At 36.6% G+C, this 20,015-nt stretch overlaps 2 protein-coding genes across 3 annotated transcripts in view; one reads left to right on the forward strand and one right to left on the reverse strand.

The window, feature by feature from the left end:
- The window catches only part of LOC138186578 (uncharacterized), a 49,986-nt gene that overhangs the window by 11,808 nt on the left and 18,163 nt on the right, over nucleotides 1-20,015 (forward strand). The gene's annotated exons all lie outside the window — the stretch shown is intronic.
- On the reverse strand, nucleotides 11,231-19,923 carry LOC138186579 (pancreatic lipase-related protein 2). The gene is made up of 6 exons (XM_069126581.1): nucleotides 19,433-19,923; nucleotides 16,019-16,118; nucleotides 15,614-15,762; nucleotides 13,862-14,097; nucleotides 13,547-13,790; nucleotides 11,231-12,865 (listed from the first exon to the last, which is right to left on the reverse strand). Exons 1-6 carry the CDS (start codon nucleotides 19,485-19,487, stop codon nucleotides 12,630-12,632), a joined length of 1,020 nt encoding a protein of 339 aa, XP_068982682.1. The 5' UTR covers nucleotides 19,488-19,923; the 3' UTR covers nucleotides 11,231-12,629.

The raw sequence follows: 20,015 nt of genomic DNA on the forward strand, positions 1-20,015 counted from the left end.
GGACAAATAATGTTTCCGTTCTTAATGGATCACATTTTCATGTAATTAACAAATTCCAGTAATAAGAGGGTATGAAGGCTTTCGCGATATATTGGTAAATTATGATAATAAACAAGCGTTAATAGTCATTTATAAAGATAAAGTTTTTAGTTTTGGAGACGTTTTAAGCAAAAGTCGACATAGTTTTTGGATCTCGAAGCCACGAGTCTTGATCCTGAAACCTCAACCTTGACAGTAGCACGTGGAAGTGGCCAGGTAAAAGTTGCTGGAAAGTCAAGTCCTTCTTGCTGGTTCGAAGGACTTCGTAACTCAACTGGCAGCTAGACATTGTGCCAGATAAGGTGCACGCCAACTCCGCGTTAAGATCGCGATCACCTGGTGTACGTGAACCTTAACGTCGTTCGTCTGACCTGCCGGAATACCTTTGCTACGTGGAAAAAGGAAAAAAGCGGGTTTCCTTCCCATTAACAGTCGACCAATTATGTATTTGCAAATTCTTCTTGCCACTTTCCATTTCAATTGGTCATTTTATTAATGAACCAGTTTCTTTTCTTCTTTTTCTTTTTTTTTTCAGTAAAGTAATACTTCGTAATTGCTTCAGCCTTATTCCAGCGTTAGAAACTACTAGCATTCATTCCAGTAACGCGTTTAATAAATTTACTATTATTAGAGTGCGACTATTATTGCAGTTGCATTTCGTCGAAATACACAGAAATTAAAATGCAACAGTTGTATCAGTCGCACTACTTAAATAATTGAATCGATGCACCATATGCAGTAGTGAACGTATCAATATATAATAACTATAGTATCATTTGTCTACTGGTATTTTTAACTTTCTATGTCACGTTGAAAACATTCTACGTACGTTCTATGCAAAGAAAGTAGAAGATAGAAACCAAAATAGCTATTTGATTGAGCGAAAATGACGAATTACGAATATGTAAGAAATATTTATGTTTAGAATAATTGTTATCGGCTGTTAAATATCTAAAAGAAGACTGGCGATAAAAATATTCCACTGATATAATTCAATACTTGAAGGGTTCAGATAAACACATCCAATTAATTTTCTTGAAAAAACTATACTTCTTGTTGCGTGACCACATCCTACGTTATCCCTTACTCCCTGTTCTCATTGCATAGAATTTTCCGTAACTTAGGAATTTTCTTAATCTTAACCTGCTGCTCGATTACACAGAATCGAATTCCCGCAACTTCGTGTGAATAACTAGCCTCGCGATATTCTTAGCGTTGAAGTTACATCTTGTCGAAAATTGCAGTTCAAGAGGGTCTCTATTGTGACCTTATCCGAAGCTAGCGACGTAACGCACGGGTGGCGCCAATGAACTCTCCCTTTGTGACAATGAACCGGGCGGTAGTGTATATTCTGTGCATGTGTGGGTCGTGCCATTTTTAGAGCGCTTTCGTGTTAATTTCCTCGAATGAAACCAAGTTAATTAAGGAGAGCGAAGCGGACGAAGAACAAAGAAAGAAAAAAGAAAGGAAGATAAGGAGGGAGAAAAAAAAGTGGAAAGAATGCAGCCGACTGGCCAATGACCTGAAAGCAGTCCAGCTTTAAGGGTTGATAATACCATTAGACCGACCGCATGAACCCCCATAATGCGCAGACCTTAGAAATGCCGATCGATGCAGCTTTCTGCTTCCGTTAGATTACGAGGCTTGTTCACTTTCCAGAACACAGGTTTCGGCGATTATCTCTATAATCGATCAACGTTAACGTATTTTAGTTTGGTCCCCTTTTTTCTTTTTTCTCTCTCCTATTTTTTTTTTTTTTTTTTTTTTTTTTTTTGACGGGCAACGGGTCTTTAATTAAACGAAACAGTTAGACGAGTATTTTCATCGTAAAATAAAAAGGCAAAGGAAATATCGATCGTGCAAGAGAACATGCTCCATCGTGGAGAGTATCTTGAACATTCTCCATTGCATTTTTCTCCTGTCTCGTGCTATTGTTTTAAAGCGATGACCGGCGAAGATCGGCCTCGCTCCTTTTATTGGATTCCAGGCAGACTCGAATACGCTCCAGTGGGGTTGCTCGCAAGAAAAACTGTTGCTCGAACGTCCCGGGATGAATATCCCCGGCTGCATTTTCTCGGTACTCGTTGAATATCGCATGTGTTCACGCCACGTTCAACCCAGCTCTCTCGAATACCAAGCGCATTCTAGCTGATCCATTCCGTTTTCTTCCGTATTGCATGTATATTTGTTTTATCTTGTACAATTATTCATGAAACGTGGGTAGTTTCTTCTCATTTACAATTAATTAAATGGCTGGGGACATTTACATAAATTCGTAGCTTTATGTATATAATTCAAGAAGCGGAATTTAAGCAGAAATTTATTTCGTCAACTGAATGTTATAATTATTATACCTTGAGTATTTAATATGTTTTTGCGTATTACATGCAATCTCTGTGCTTTTGCATCCCGAAATTTCTCGTAAATCGATTTATCGTTGAGCGCATGAGTGTTGGAACGAGAGTGTGAAAAGAAGAAAATAGCAAGAGTCAGTGTGTTGATTAATATTTTAAAATAAGAATTTTTACAACGTGCACAATAATGTAATAGCGCAAACTGTAATGCATTCTTCTTTGGAAGAGTATGGGTTAATTACTATTCTCTAAGTAGTATGTGTAGTTCCATTTATATATAATGGAATCCTATTTGCCGATAGCTCTCAATGGTGCCACAAAAGCTATATGTAGCATGTAGCAACCCAGTATTCTCCTTAAGAATTACCTTGGGACGTATCGTCATCCATTACAGTCATTCTTTCTATTTCTCAACCTGTATGTAAAACTTCTTTAATCTACGATGCATCAAAACACGTGTTCTGTTATTATTGTTGGGCATACGTCTTGGATACTTGCTGTGTCTGCACAAAATATCATATTCGGTACATAAAAATACTTCCCACTGCTCTTTTTTATTTTTCTAATTATTTTATCGTGAACCTATTATTTCCCCCGTATCACATTTGTCTTGTAATATGAAATATGAAATAAAATATTAAATCCAAGATTAAATATTAAATTCAAGATTAAATATGAGATAAAATGTTAAATCCAAGATTAAATATTAAATAAAATTTGTTTGAATTTCCCAATAAATGTACATCAAATATGTTTTGCGTTGCGTGCTTAATACTTATGTCCGCCGGTTTATCTTTATTATTTGAGCGCTTTTAAATAAACAATTAATTCCAACGATTAATAGGAATTTCTAATAAAGCGAAAGTAATTGATAGATCGGTTCAGGTTCGCATAGAACAGAATGGTTCGGTAGTTAAATATTCCACAGGCCTAATTACTGCTGGACCTAGCTCCCAAAGCTTCTACAAGAGCCTCTCAACCGTGCACTTGGACGTTGGAGTAATCTTAAAAATTAACGACGTTGTTGTAAAGGATGTTCGCCATTTATCTTCGTGTTTCTGTGTTGCGGTTAGAACGATAAGGGTGGTTCGTAATGATCGTCAAAATGACATTATCCACCTGCATGTACGTATTTTCCTTTATATTCCTTCCATTAAAGCAACACTTGCGTCAGTTGAATTTCCACATTCGCAACGAAGATTAAATTTATTTAAGTATCTGACTATTATTTCGCAGAATTTTCCACGAAATTCATACAAGCTACTTTGATGAGTACGAGTCAAGGTAGGTCGAGACGTATGATTCTTAATTTATCGCGTTTCTCTTGTAAAAATATTAAAATATCTTTTACGAATTTTCCAATATTTAAATATTCGCTGGCAGAGTATGTTCGATAACAGAAATTTAAAAATTCACCAGCAAAAATGAGTCGAGCTAGATGTATCGTCAGATAGTTGAAAAACAACCATAAATAACGATGAATATTATATTGAAGCACGAAAACTTAAAAACTTTTCTAATATCTTTCTTCGATACGTGTTACGGAGTATTTTTGAACGAGAAATTTACCCTAGGGGAAGAAGAGGAAAGTTTGTTAGCTTTCACGTGGATGGAGGGTAATCATGGGACGTTTAAAACGCCCACGAAATCGGATTACGAGTTTGAAAGCGTTCTTCGTTTCGGATCTCGCGACAAATAGTCCCACGCTACTTGTGTAACCGAGCATTTCGGTTTAGAGTTTCTGTTATCTAACTCCAGAGGATTTTCCAGTTCCAATTTCGTCAGAGTTTAGAACCTGCATCGAATATCTTCGTTGAAATTTTTGGAATAGACACGCTGCGATACATCGACGGATATCGAATTGAAATCGTAAAATTTCACCGAACATAACTTAATCTCCGACTGAAGCTTGGAATGCAACTCGATCACTAACTGAAACTACTCTGTATAATTTCGATGTTTATCTCATCAAATAAATTCACTTTTGTAGTCTTCGGATCTCAGATAGATTTTCATTCGACGTTATTTTTTGGCTAGATGGTTTTGCAATATTTTCTGATGCGAGATAGAAGCAAACGAATTTTTAAAACGTACCGAAGGTTTTATATGAAATTTCACAATCTATGAATCTTAATATTTTGTTATATATCCGTTGAATTCATTTTGTGCTATTTTGTAATGAAGTAGTTGTAAACAGCCTTTGAAACTAAAAGCAAAAATAAATCATGGAGGTCTTTAAAATTTTCAAAGCGCCTTAAAAGTTTTAGATCGAATCGAGTTTAAATTAAATTGCGCAATCACCGGATCGTAATGTCTTTCAACGTATTGTCATATTTTATTCCGTATTATTTCGCAAATAGATTACGTAAAAAAGAACTTCCAAGTTAAAAGCAAGAGGGAAAGGATGCCGAGTTTCTTAAAATCTCCAACTCTTGGAGCTTGCTAAGAGTTTCGGATAAAATCGCTGAATCGACACGATAAAATGTTGTCTAATGGAGATTCGTTCAAGCTGGAAGACATAATTCGGTGCTTCCGTGACGATGCAACTCTCCCCGTTGTCATTAATGGCCGCCGAGGAACTTCCTGCGAAATTGCAACGCGTGAGTGGATTCGCAGCTATTGTCTGGTTGCATCTTCAAGGATGAATGAAACTGTACCGCGTATAATTCACCGTAATGGAAGGAAAACGGTCGGTAGAATGGAACTGAGAGACAAAATGGGTTTGGAATAGGGTGAAGGGATGAGAAAAAAAAATCATGATTATTCCGTGCGCTACAATTTTCTCAGGCTCGCCGTAAAACTGGTGCATTGGAGACCAATTAAAATTAACCTAACCTCGAAGATGACAAGGCTTTAGAAAATCGCGTTCCGTCGAACGAAGCTTTTTAAATCGGAAATTCATCTCGATTTCATGAGTTCGGCGCCTTTCGGAGAATCAGAAAGGGGACAGAAATAGCGTGGAAAAAGACCGAAGCTGGGAAGCCCAGTGCAATTGAAACGAAGAGTTTAATTACTGGGAGGCGAGATTTCTGGACGAACTACAGCACACGGCAGAAATAGAATAGTCATGATATTTCAGTCTGCCTTCAGGCTTAATGAGGCTCCTTGTATAAGCAGACTGTGGCGTAATTTGTCTTCGTGGTGGAATATGGTAATACCATAATCGTCGTATCTATAATTTTAAGATTATGGTAAGGTAGGGTTATTTGAGTCGCTTAAGCTACAACATATTGAGATGCAGTCTTGAAGTTTGCACAGATTATACAAGTTTGTATATTACAAGACACCATTTAATATACGATAAAAGAATAAGGTAATACCGTGTACTTTAGGTGCTGCAAGAAAAAATATTAAAAATGAAAAGATGGTGAATTTTATGCAGATATTTTATTTAATTGTGCAAGCAACGATGCTATTGATTTAGAAGATGATATTTTTTAAAAATATAGTTCTTATGCAGACGATGTGAATTTTAAAGAAACTAAAAGATAGGAAGCCTTAGGGATCGATACTGATATTGAACATGACATTCTTGCTGCTGGGGAATGAAAATCAGAATTATGTGGAAAATAACAGACTGCAGACATTAGTTTCTGCATAGATTTCACGGTGAACAACGTTGTTAAATGTAGCGTTACTTATCTTGTTTTATGTTCAATGAGTAACAGCCAGTCTGTATTACACTACCTATTACACTGTAAAGTACCTCTTCGTGTACAAATTTAGAGCGAACTGTTTACTGTTACAAGCGTCTTTACGCTGATAGCGGAGCATGACAACCTATTCTGGCGAAGATGAACGTTTATAGACCGGTCTCCAACCGGTAGCAACCTCCAGAGACTTGTTACATTTTCTGAACGTTAGGCTGCCGTTTCGTTTCAGAAGATGCATTAAATGGACCATGGAGGAATACACGAAGCAACAAGATTTCTCAGTTTCTTTCCTCTTCGATTTAAGGATGAGAAATCTGTGATCTAAAAATTTCATGGAAAAAAAGCAAAGAAATCTTTATCTCACGTGTGCGAAGTCACACGGAATGACATACAAAATTATGAGAGCAACCGGATGAGGAGACTGAAAAAGCGGAGGATGAAGCGTGACACAAGGGATGTGGAAACAAGTGGTGGCACGTGACGAAGGATCACGTCATTTATGGAAAGCGTTAATGAGGCGTTACTGCCTCGAGCGTCACTGCCGGCTGCGTAAGTTTTTCCTTCGCGGAAATAATCACGTGACGTCACCAGAACATACTCGACATTGTCGCACATTAATCTTCCAGCACAGTGAAATTGTACCATTGTTATTCATGTAAAAAAAGTCCTAACGGAATAAAGCACAGAGTTCGTAGAAGTCAGTGAGATTTATTTAAGAAGCTAAAGAACACGCAGCATAGCTTCTAACGTTCTGCTGCTAAGAGTGAGTGAATATTCTAACCGACGAAATGTTCGCAAAACCATTGATTTCCATTAGCCCACGACGCGGTACAGGGGAGGGTTTAATTTATGACACCGTCGAGGGTCAAGGCTTCTGATAAGAAGACTGAGAAACACTCTATTCCATTTATCTTAGAATTGTAAGAATTGTCCACGCAATTCCATTTCTATGGAATTCCATACAGTTCTATGCAGTTCTGTATAATTCGTCCAAGACGTATACATATATCGTATACAGCTATATAGAATTAATAGAATAACGTACACATATCTCACATACTCTGTTCGTATTTCCATAGAATTCCATAAAGTCGAATGCAATTTCATACAGTTGCATACAGTTTTAAATGTTTCATCCAAGCAGTATACCGCACTCAGCTATCAAAAATTTCTGACATATACGTACCTCACACAGTATATTGGTATTTCCATGCGAAAGCTGTCTGGAAGGGTAAAATTCTCAGCTCCGAAAGTACATAACTCATATCGTAGAAACATGATTCACTTCCAGTTCCGTTAAAAAATTAGATTTCACGTGGCGTGCAACACGCCAGGAAACGCTGAGTAAAGAGAGGGTGGCCGAAGGGGTAGACAACCCCTTGGACACACGAGCTGTTCCAGGAACACAATCGTGTACAGACGGAAAGTAATGCAGCGGGGGCGGAATAACGCATCGACTGGTATCGTACTGACGTGTTCATAATCTGAGCCGCCAAGAACAAAGGAACAAAGGTGGAAATCGATACGAGCGAGTTCAGATAGGCGCCCTGTCTCTGCTCTGGAGAGAGGTTCCAGACATTTCGTGTTTCGTTTTCTATTTCCGCGGGGGACAATGCACCTTCATCGATGCTGGATCGAAGCCTCGATACACCGCTGTGATTTGAATGCAGCTGAGACTGCGCCAACTAGACTTCATTCCATTCCATCGATTTCAACACTGTCACTGACAGCGATAGTAAACTCAATAACGTTATGATGTCTCATTGGAATCAATTTGCTGAGAAATTTCCTGATACTTTTCATCGATGCATCGATGCAAGTTTTTTGTTATCGTGAATATTTTTTATTTTATTACCCAATACGTATGTATGTTTCCACTGTCATCAGATATGTTTTATTATTTAATAATTATATAATTATTGGATTTATTGATATTTTGCCAAGAATAGCGTATGTAGGGTGAATTTGAGTCCCTGTAATTATATTACTATCATCAATATATATTATATTTAAAACTCCACTTATTGGATTCCACTTCGTTTTATTCTGGGAAACCTGGTCGCTGTGATGAACATAGTCAGCGATTTCGTTAGAATATATCAGGCATTAATATTGTATTATATTACTGTACGATGGAAATTGAACTCGATATATATATATATATATATATATATATATATGGGAATTGAATTTTAATATATATAATTTTTATTAAAAAATTCATAAACTTTCCTCTACAATGAAATACGTCATGAATTTCTTATTTATGAAATCAAGATAATCGGTGTTCTTCCAAGTCCTTATCATTATATCATTTCCATGTATTTGATGTTTCATTTGTTTCTAGATAGCTATTATGTATTGATCATATATCACAGATCTTCGCAAAGAAGGAACATATTTTTGAATAGCAATTTTGTGCCTCACTTAACATTTAGCAAATCCAATCTCACCTTATCGATCCTAGTAACAAACTTCTATGTAAGGAGAAATATGCGACCGCTGGTATTTTGAGCTTCTCGGAAATTAGTCTCAAAATAAATTTCAATTCGCTCAGTCAGAAAGCTAAGCATAGATTTAACGGGTACAACATTAGACTCTCTGGGGGATATTCGAAGTGGAAGTGAAACGTGTCTTAAAACCACAGAGAATTTCCCCGGCTCCTAGATATTCTCTTGTCGTTTCACTTATTGAGTCGCCACATAAATAACCTGTGCTTTTCACGCTTCTGGAAATCTGCTGCAGGAAATGGAATTTCGACTTTAAAACCAACATCGACTCTACACTTCCACTCACCAATACTGAGATTTCCTACTTTCTTCACACGGAATTCGAATCTTAACCTAAAATAATAAAGAGAGACGATCAACAGACCAGAATTTTGTGCCCGAGCAATATCAACGATTCAAATAAAATAATACCGTTTCGGACGAGATAATAATTCTTAAATGTTTGAATAATTTCTTAATGAATTTTCAAGTTCGCTTAAGTTTCCATAAGTATTCCGGTACTTACAGTCTGGAGCGTACTTTCCAACACTTGGGCTTAAGTTCCGTTTTATAGTTGAATCTCGTGGAAGAATTTTTAAGTTCACTTAATTGGAACGTCAGTGAAAGAACGGACTAGCTTACAGGGAAAAGGTGGAGTTTCTTCCGGTAATTCGAACGTCTTCGATCGGACTTTGAATGATCGCCGTCAGCGAAACTTTAATTAAAGAGTCATTAGCGTCCATAACAACAGGGATAATCGGTTTCCCGCGCGAAACTCGGCTTGGTTTTCTGCAGAAGGTGACGAGAACACAGCTGGTCACGACACTCGTGGGATTTCCATGACAGCGGAGAGAAATGTGGTCGAACGTGGACGATGCACGGCACGTTCGTATCCGGTCTTTACAACCGGTGGTCTTTCAAGACTAGGGTCATCTATAACCCTGGCCATAGGTCGTCGATCGTTATCGACCTGTCAGTGGTGAATTTTTTAACGTACATGCCGGGTTGACTGACCGACAGTACAGATTGCAAGATTTCGCGTGCAGGTACACTCAACGCTTATAAGTATCCGGACATTTTGATCGATTCATAGTAGCAGCGCTTACGTGAATTTTCCCAAAGTGTACAACTAGTGGAGAATTAATGAATAGAAGCGAAACTTGAATCATCTATTGATAAACGTAGATGCGATATATTACAATTAAGTACGTGATTTGCTAAATTCATTTTGATATCCTATCTACTGTGATTCACAAGAGTATTTGAATATTTTAAATGTATTACACAAAACTTTTCAAAGTTAATAATGATCGATACAATCAAATTATATTATATTGATAAAATTAGAAAGCAAGGCAAGTGAATAGTTACTTTAAACGTATGATTGACATTAAAAATGATCTCGTTAAATACCGAGGCGTATTATTTATATAATTAATGTTCAAATGTGAAGGTTTATCGATGTAATGAGTAATATAAAGGACAATTGACTGCTTAAATAATTTACGACGAAATAATGACTAAATGTTTGAAATTAGCCGAAGAAAAACAAAGATGACACGCAGAAAATGATGGAACTTTAGATTCCTTCAGTTTCAAAATGATATGTAGATAGTATATAGAATACTTTTGAATAATTTTACACATACGTATAATACCCATTTCTGAGTTTAAAAAATCGATTCTTCTCTTTGGTATCCACTCGTCAAAAATAACAATACTTCGCTTGAAAAAGTGTCATTCACTGTATTGCAGATAATTCGGTCGAGGTAGTCTGAGGAAGAGGAGTCGGACAAACACAGTTCACCACTTTACATAAATCATTCCATCGATTCCTCGGAATTGCACTCTATTGTGAGCTACGTCTACGATTCATCTAAGTGCACCCTCGACTACTTCTCAAGACACGCTCCTCGAGTTTGCTTGGATTCTTTTTTCTTTGGTCCACTTTCTTCTATTCGTAGCTCAGCTAAATCGTTAACAAATTTCGACCGGTATTTGGATAATCGTTTTAGATCACCACCGTTACGTAACCACCTTACGAAAGTCTCCACTATGCGCTTCCATCGACTTTTCGAGAGCACTTCAGACCACTCGAACTCTGGATTCGTTCGAAAATACCAGATACTAGCTGATTCGATGCACTCCCGGGTAAACATTTGGATTTTAGAGTGGCAGCTTTTCGAAACTTCTGTTTTCGCGCTCGGGATACCAAAAATTCTCATCGGAAAGTTCAGTCGTCCTTGAAATAAAGGAAAGGTTGGAAGAATCGTTAACAATAAGCGTTGTAAGAGGTTCTCGTTAATTTTTAATTATCAGGAAGGGAGAAACTAGGCTGATAGCACGATGCAATTCAAGCTGGTTCGATTTCTTTCGTGCTTGGAAATGACTGCACCCATTCTCTACACGAAACCGACGTGGAAAACGCTGCTGGTGAAAAACTGAGAAAAGCATTGTCTCGCGTGGATGCCTGGATCATTGGAAAGTATCCACGCTCTGTGTGTTCTGGTAAAGGCAAAAAAGGTGAAGGAGGATAGTAGTTTCCGTTTCTAGAAACGTTTTTGTTGTCTCGACGAATTGGAAAGTCTTTGACGCCAACAGGATACATTCGAGTTTTATAGGAAACTTTTGATTTCTTTGAAATGCATCTGACAAGTGATTCGTCTATAACGTAGAATATGAAAGATTTGTTGATACGTTTCTTTTTATTTATAAATATTTAGACATTTTGGAGTATTTCTGGTCATGCAGGTACGTACAAAAAAGACTTAGGTACTTTATTTCATCTAATAAATGTTGTAACAGGTACTTTATCTTGGATATTTTGCATATGTATGTTTTTTACATTATGTACATTATGTGCATTTTTATACTCTCCCATAAGTGTACTCCTATAAACACCAGCAATTTAAAAATGACTTCTGTCGTGCAAATATCATTACATCATCGATATTTTCAGTCGACAGAAACAATTTCGTCATTAACAGATAATAAATGTCATTCACAAAGAATGTTAATCAAAATCATATTAGAATGACTAAATTATTCCTATCAAATGAAGGTCTAAGTTAAAATTTCTTCATTTTTTTAACTACCCAGTAAAATCATCGCTTATGTATGAAATACTTTAAAGATTGGAGAATTGTTTGATATTGTTAGTCATCGAATATTATAGATATTTCTCTTCTTATTTATAACTATCTTCCAAAGACTACATAATTTTTGAACATCTCTGACCCAGTGATATTACAATAAAGCAAAAGTTCAGAACAGTATTGGAGATCATCCAATTCCGTTTTTTTCATGATCTTCGCTCCTCATTGTGCTCCTGTTTCCGAATTGATGAATTGTGCAATGTTTAACACAATTACTCCCGCCTCGGGGAGTCGTTCCAATCCTCGTCGATTGTCTAAAATAGAAAATAAGAAGACCGCCCTTGGAATTTCCATATTTCGTGAGTAGCCAAGGCGCATCGGAAATAATGCTAAATTGCAGACCATTTTGCCTCGTGTCCCCTATCCGTGGTCGTAAAGGAGGAAAACTACGCGTTCGATGATAGTCAATTTTATTGACATTCTTCACAATTGATAACAGGAACCTTTATATCAATTTTTTGTCTATCAATCTATCGATTTTTTATTTTCCCCTGCGGAGAGATTGTTTTATAAAGTTTCTTGCCATTTTTGTGAGAATGCTTTGCCATTTCTCGATAATATTATTCCTAATTTCGAGCATCGATTTTCAGGATCATTATAATCTATCAATATTTATTTCCATATTTTTCGTCAATGAATTATTCCACAACATTATTTCGCCATTTCTGTGAGAATATCTTTACTGAATATTCTTACTTCGATCGTTTCAGTGCTTTTAAATTTGCCTACTTTTAATCTTCTACGAAAAAATTATTCCACGATGTTCCTCGCCGTTTTTTGTGACTTAATGAAACTAGGATGAACTGTGCAGTTTCTTGTGAATATTGTCGTTACACTTTGAGCGTCCATTAGTTACTTAGAATCCTCGTTTCCTCTTTTTCCTCGGACTATACTCAAAGAATTGGGATTTTTTGCTCGTCTGGTTCATCCAAACTAATATCATTTTCTTATGTATCCAGTTGCGTTCCTCGCGAAGGGTGCTTGCGCGTTGGTTCTTAGATAAAACTTCCCTCTGACTCTAGAATCCACCGCAAAGCCCATTAAGACATCAGGTGTCCACGTGCACTGTGCCTGGATATTCGGGTGCCATTTTGGACACAGACTGGCAGGGAACCCAAACGGATTTGTCACGGATTCCGCATAAAACATCCATGCTCTGTTATGTCCACAGACGACTAGACAGAAAGAAATAGCGATTCATTAAGAGAAATTAAATTATGGAAGCGATATAGTGAGGTTGTGATATAAAGCTTTAACGCTATCGTGGACAATCATTCCTATTTTAATGATTATTTTATTATATTTATTCATAGAATTCTTTTGCAAGGAAAAACTAATCTGTAATTTCTAGTTCAAAGACCACGATATAATAGATAATTTATTCCCTTCCAAGAATAAAATTCTTTTTTTTTTATAAAAAGTCACTGGCCATTTTCTTTTTATTTTTTTTCCTGCTGTAAGTATTATGAAACTGCCCTGCATACCTATTTTTGGGTATTTCTGTTATTTGTCAAAATCTATAGAATAATTTTAAGTATTAAAGCTTCAAATGTTGTGTTTTACCACGATTAAATATAATTTAATAAATGAAGTTACTGTTTGCGATAATTACAAAAAAACATAACAGTGATATTACTATGATGAAATTTCCTTCATGATAGACTTTATGGACTGAAAGGGTCTGAAACTATACGCTTCGGTCCTCGATATTGATAAACCATAACTTTATGACCAATATCGTTGATCTCACTATATCTCTTACACCAATTTTTTAGACTTCTTTTAGATTTTTGGCCTAATAAAGAAGAATCTTAATAAAAAATGAGTTCATAATTCGCAGAAGATTCAGTACATACTATACTGGTTGATGAGTCTCGACACACTTCTCCGAATAACACTATCCAAATTGCATCCAGGCTGAATAGGTTTGCCACCGTTTGGATAAAAATCGACATGACCCAGAGGATTCGGGAAGCCAAAGTTTCCACCATCGGTGTGAATCACGTCGACGAACATGGCGTCAGTCTTTGTCAGATGCCCGTCTCCGTCCGTGTTCATGTAAAGAGGATAGGCGGCGTCCAATCCTGTGATCCTTCCAACCTGAATTCAGATTGAACGTCTTTGGTGAAAGTGAAATTTCTTATTACTTTGGATAAGCGAAATTTCCATACTTTCCGCGGAGCAAGAGCTTTCCCCATGAAACCAGCGATCTCGGCCCCCAAGCTGAAACCAATTACGTGCAAGCTGGCTAGGGATATCGCTCCCTGAGCGTCCAGCCAATTCACCAGACGAGCGACCTGAGGTCCGACTATTCTCGTGTTTCGAACCGCTGTCACGTACCATGGCAGACCGGCCAATTTGGTCCAGTGCACTAAGATTATATTGTACTCGCCTCGTTTCAAGTAAACTGAAAGATGATCAATAATTTTTTATCAGAAGGAAAATTGTATTCTTGAAAGTGAACAAGGGACCTATTGTATCTTGGTGATTGAGCTAGAGCCACTCAATATTTTTGAAATTTTTTTTATAGAATTAAAAGATGCAAGGAAAGTCTATGGTAATAATAATTTGGATAGTCAAAGACAATTTTCTATTTATAATATAGCGTCGTCGTGTTGATTCAATGGTCAATATCAAGTAATATTTCATTCTACGATAGCATACGATTAATATTAACACTAAAGACTTAATTTATTAACACTAAAGTTAATATTAAAACGTTTCAAATGCATAGCTTCTTATAAATTATCGTTAATGATGATATAATAAATATCGATTAAATAAGAATATATATTGGTAAACTAATTCTATATAAATTTCTCAAGTAATTATTATGTATGTATCTGCATACAGATAATCGTTTACGTATTGAATAATTTGTTACAGTCCAAGAAAGAAATTTACCATCTATATGATGTAGTTTCATAGATGAGAAATTTAAATTTTAGCACGTGGTCCTAGTTCAATGGCCAGAGGGCATAAATATACATATATTTTTCTTAAAAGATATTAGTCATCTGATGGATGTAGTTCAAGTTCAAGTTTACTCGTTTCAATTCCACTGGTATGGAAACGAGTCGCGGAAAGTTCCCAACGATTTGGAAACTTGTCCGTGGCCAGCACAGTAGAGTTCGCCATTGAAAAGGAGCAGAGTGAATGTCATAGTCGGGCCAGAAATATGGATCCCGCGCGTACGGGGAAGTTTCCATAGTGAAAGGGTGAACTTTCAAGAGATTCACGATTTATCATCCTGTCAAAATGTCTTACAGTGGCTTGTCTGCTTGATTCTTGTAGCTACTAATGTCCCCAGCCTAGTTCCATCAGTTTCTGTCTACCAAGCTCTGTCTTGGCAAATCTGATAATATACGTATGTATATCGGAATATTCCACGTAAATTCATTCAGAAATTCTGTGTCTGCGAAACGAACACTTTGATAATCGATAATGTTCAATGATCTAAATTTAGTCGTTACGAGACGATTACTAAATACGTCCAATATAGCAAAGTAGGATTATTCGTGTCACCCAAGCTTTGACATTTTAAAATTCAATTTTAAACTTTGCACGTAATGATCAAACTTGTTGTATAATATTTCAATATTATTTGACCCAATGTATGCTAATTGTTTCATCGCAGTCAGTAAATTTCCTGAATTTTTAAATACAATTTAACTTAATTTCAAAAAGTAAACTTTCGATGAATTTGTTGAATTGTAAAACACAATTTCAAAATAAAAAATTATTCGAGTAGCAAATAAATACTGAATATGAATTAAGGAAGGAACGTATGTTGTTAAATATCTTAAAGTTTAGGGGTTTAATTTTAAACGAGAAAACGGAACATAATAATAATCCGTGAGGAGGTTGATTTAATTAAAAATTATTCGACGGTGACTATAACACATGAATAACTTGAAGAGTACCGTCTCTTATTGCCGTGGCACTTCCTGCCCTCGCACTGCCGCTGTATCCGTGAATGAAAATTACTGTTGGATATCTGTCGTTAAAATTGCTCTTCCGCAAGGAATACGGGTCTGAAATATTTAACGTCGTCCCACAAGTTGGATTCCTCCTAATATAACAGAGAATAATGATTTAGATAAAGTTTGAGGCTTCTTCATACCATCGTTAGTAGAATATTCCTATTTATATCGTAAAATTGTTACTTGAAAATTTGATAATTAAAGATAGTTAGTTAGACATTTATCGCAAGTCTACCTAATGAACTCTATATATAATAATTTAATAAAACAATTTCCTATTTTCCTACATTGTCGTTAGTAAGATTGAACAAGTCCTAAGAATTTTTTAATTAATTACGAACGCACCTGGTAAAAAGCAGGTACTCTATATCTCGGTCCACGTCGATAGGACAACAATAAGAACAGGTACCAGCTGGCAACGTCGTTACGTGCAGTGGATTCTCACCTGGTGGCAGAAAGCGAACGTAACTTGGAATGTTCGTCGTTGTTTTTGCATAGCGACGCTTGGCCTCGACCAATCGTCGCGGTCTTCGTCATTGAACCTGAAAACGGCACGTGATGTCGCGTGCGTTACCGATTCCACTTCACGATCTAAATTCTCCTCTCTCCTGTTCGGTGCTCCTTTCTCCCGACAGAGAAATTCTTTCACTATTTCCATTAGAGATACGGTAGGATGATTTGTAAGAACAACAGATTTATAAGGTAGAACACGCCGATCGGGGACCATCGTTTGGAAGATTACAAAAATCTAAGTTTTTTAAATTCGAGTTTGATGAAACGACGAGGTTGAAAGCGTAACTCACATTACGGCCGTCTTGTTAATTGAGACTACCACGAATTCTTGTATTCAACCAAACTTATTGAGAAGATATCTAGCTACACGTATACTCAAAGCAACACTGGAAACACTAAACTTACTAACTTGGATCTTCGCTTGGAAACAAATATAATAAAAATTAGCGCACTTGATACATTTAGCGAACGTTTCTCTTCGCTATTGCAAATCACATTGACCATGAATTCCTTGTATCCACTCACAAATTTATCGTTGTTTCATCAAGTCAAAGGAAGGAAACGTCACGCACACGATACACAGTGACAGATGCAGCGTGGTTTAATATTTCGGTAGAAACCATAAACGGCGAACGTTCACAAAGCGTCGCAAACCGGAATTCCATGCGCGAGTGGAACGTAAATCAGCAACGGCGTTTATGGCCTGGTAAATTTTGCCACGTCGCTTACCGTCCCGAGATACTGTCCGTAATTTCGGCCGAGGACGAAGGATACCCAGTGTTTCTGTTCTGTCTTGTTACAGGCCGATCTATCGCGTGATCCACTATCGTGCCTCCTGGCGATTAAATTTTTATCGAAACGGACCGCACCAACGATGAATGTTTCTCTAACTTCAACCCTAGACTTACCGAATAATAGATTGTCTGCGAGCAGAATAAACGTGCAATAAAATGGTTCACCTTGATTCCAGGATCGCTGGACGACGAAGGATTTTGTGTCATAGTGAATTGTCCTAGTCCAACGATATGTCATTACGTAACTTGTTTAAGTTGTTTTTTCATCCTACGTTAGAGATACAATTTCATCCCATCCTGAAGTCAAAAAGGTTTTGGGTTGATGGAAAAAATAGCGTTGATTTTTCATTGTATCAAGAAAATCAGCTTCGAGCTGGATCATACGCCGCAGTTTACGGTAAAGTCGTTTTATAAGAATGGCGTTGTGTGTTTCTAAGATAGTGGACCCTCACTTGAATTTACAAATTAATGTAGGTCGAGCAATCGTAGTGATTAGACATGGAAGAAGACGAAGTCTATTTTTGGTTAGTTATGCGATATAAATTTCAAAATAGATATAAACTAGTTAAAATTCTTCTTCACATTATTAAAAATGCCTGTCCTCTAGACATAGCATCAGACTATCACCATTTTTCTTTGCAAAATTATTTATATATTCTATTCTATTCTTCTCTGTATCAAAAGCAACTTCTTCCTACGACGGTGATATAAATAGACTTCCAAAACGGTGCGACAATAAAAGACGATGAGTATTACATAACTGATTAAACAAATTGTAGCATAATAACATCGTAGTAAACTGATTCTCTTTTATGTTTACAAAATTGACAGCTGATCGCTTTCCACAAACCTAGTCTATCTAACTCCGATGAAGGTTTCTTCAACGACGGTGAAAGTGTTCGAAAGTCTAAGAAGAAGTTAATCAACTGCAAGTATTGTTGCGACGTGACGATAAACCGTGGTGTGAAAAGTGAAGCGAGACGGAATCGCTTCGAGGAAGCTAGGCTGTCGTAATATCGATTAGTACTGTTAATCTAATAGGACACAGTGGCTTGATAGCCGTGATCTTGTTGTAACGTGAAATTATTTACTACGACCATCGCGATAATGCGACAGCGTAACGTGCAATCGTTATTCCACGTGATAACGGCGCTCAGGCGAATTTATTAGTCGATTAGTAGGTTTTTAGTAATAGTATCTTAGAAAGCTGGTGCATAGCACGCTCTAGTTAATGCGTTTAATTTATGGTAATGGATTCCCATTGAATCTCGTGTAGCTTGTTAACTACTCTTCGAACTTTAAAGTGAAAGTATAGCAGTGCATACGTTACATGTGTTGGTGCATTAAACACTCCTCTAAATCGTTTCCCAAGAAGTTCTCTGTCCTAAACATTCTAAGTTGTTTCGAAACATATTAGATTGTTCAAAGTTTCATCATTCTATTTTGAAATATCCTTAATTGTTTCCCAGGAAGTTTCCTATTCTGAAGCTTCCTACCAAAAACTTTTTCTCTTATTAAAAGACATTCAATTAAGGTATTAAACAGTTACAACGATATTTACGAAAGATATTATTGTGTATATACACCATCATTCGTAAAAATTGGCAAAATTTAGACTACACACGACTATAAACTACCTATTAAAAAAGAGCAGTAATGCAATTTTGCTGTTACTATATACATTGCACTATTACATACATATATGTATCGTTCAAATAGCAACGCTTGTATTAACACTGGAACTCTCTCTGTCAATTTAGAAGATCCGACTTATAATTCAGGAAATAAAAAGAATCTGAAGATAAAGAGTGTGTCGAATGATAAAATAGTTCTATAAGATTTGATAATTATGATACAATCCCCACCTTCAATATTGGATGTTGCCTTCCAAAGATCAGTTTAATCCCGTCGGTATGCTATTGTGCAGAACTACGGCGGTTATATAAAATAAAATAGTAACAGTTCCATTTTCATGCCAAATTTTATTATTAAAATACGCTTCGTCGAAAATAGGCAAATGGATAACTTTAAACATTAATATATTTCAACTAGAAAATTCGGCGGGTGAATAACATTTTTTAACGTACAAAAGGCACCGAAATTTCCACAGACACCGTATTCTATCCGTGAAAAGAACCATTCAGGGGCTCCTTTTTTATGTAAAACGTGGTCGGCTAAGGCAATCCGCCGAAAATTTAAATGGACGCCACTATCTGCCTCTTTCGTTCCGAATACGCGCGCATTAGAAAAATGACTCTTTTAGAACAAAGAAGGAAAACAGATACTCTACCACTTTCAGCTGCATTCACTGCATTTCATTCGAACGAACCATAGAACTAATTAACTAATTAGCTCGTAGAATTAATCGAGATCAATAGAAAAGGATTCACATAAACGATCATCGAACACTCGCGAGGATTTTAACGAACGATCATTATTCATTGATTATTACCTCTTCTGATGATGATTACACGACACAATAAAGAGGTTAGAAAGAGTGGTATCATGTCGATAAAAGAAGCTTAAGACAAGAGGATCACCGAAAGAACCGGATTCCTGTCAGCGATAGCTGCAGGAGCAAAACTGACAGAAATCGAGAGTCGAGATCTATAGCACCTCGGATGGAGGATCTCGAGCATGACGCTAGCCTCGTTTTTCTTCCAATTTTAGACAATTTCTATCGTAAAATTGTTCTGGGCCATTAGTGTCCGGTGAACAATTCAAAGCAATCAGATTTACGGGGATATTTGAGCCTAAAGTGTCATTGTTCACATTCCTTTGCAACCTTTTTACGAAGAAACCATAACATTTTATGGAATCGATTATATTATTTGCGCACATATCTGTTTGCGTTTTAGAAATATTCATTAACATTTTGAAGCAAAAATAATCAGAATTGCGTCAATTATATGTCACTTAGTACGATTCTTGAGAATAAATATAAGTATAATTATCATCGAATGTTCATCTAATTCTAAGATTGTAATGGACGAAAATCCAACACAATAAACAAATACTACTATTATTAGTAATAT

Source organism: Bombus flavifrons, chromosome 14 (assembly GCF_040668555.2).
Source record: "Bombus flavifrons isolate JBK064 chromosome 14, iyBomFlav1_principal, whole genome shotgun sequence".
Lineage (NCBI taxonomy): Eukaryota > Metazoa > Arthropoda > Insecta > Hymenoptera > Apidae > Bombus > Bombus flavifrons.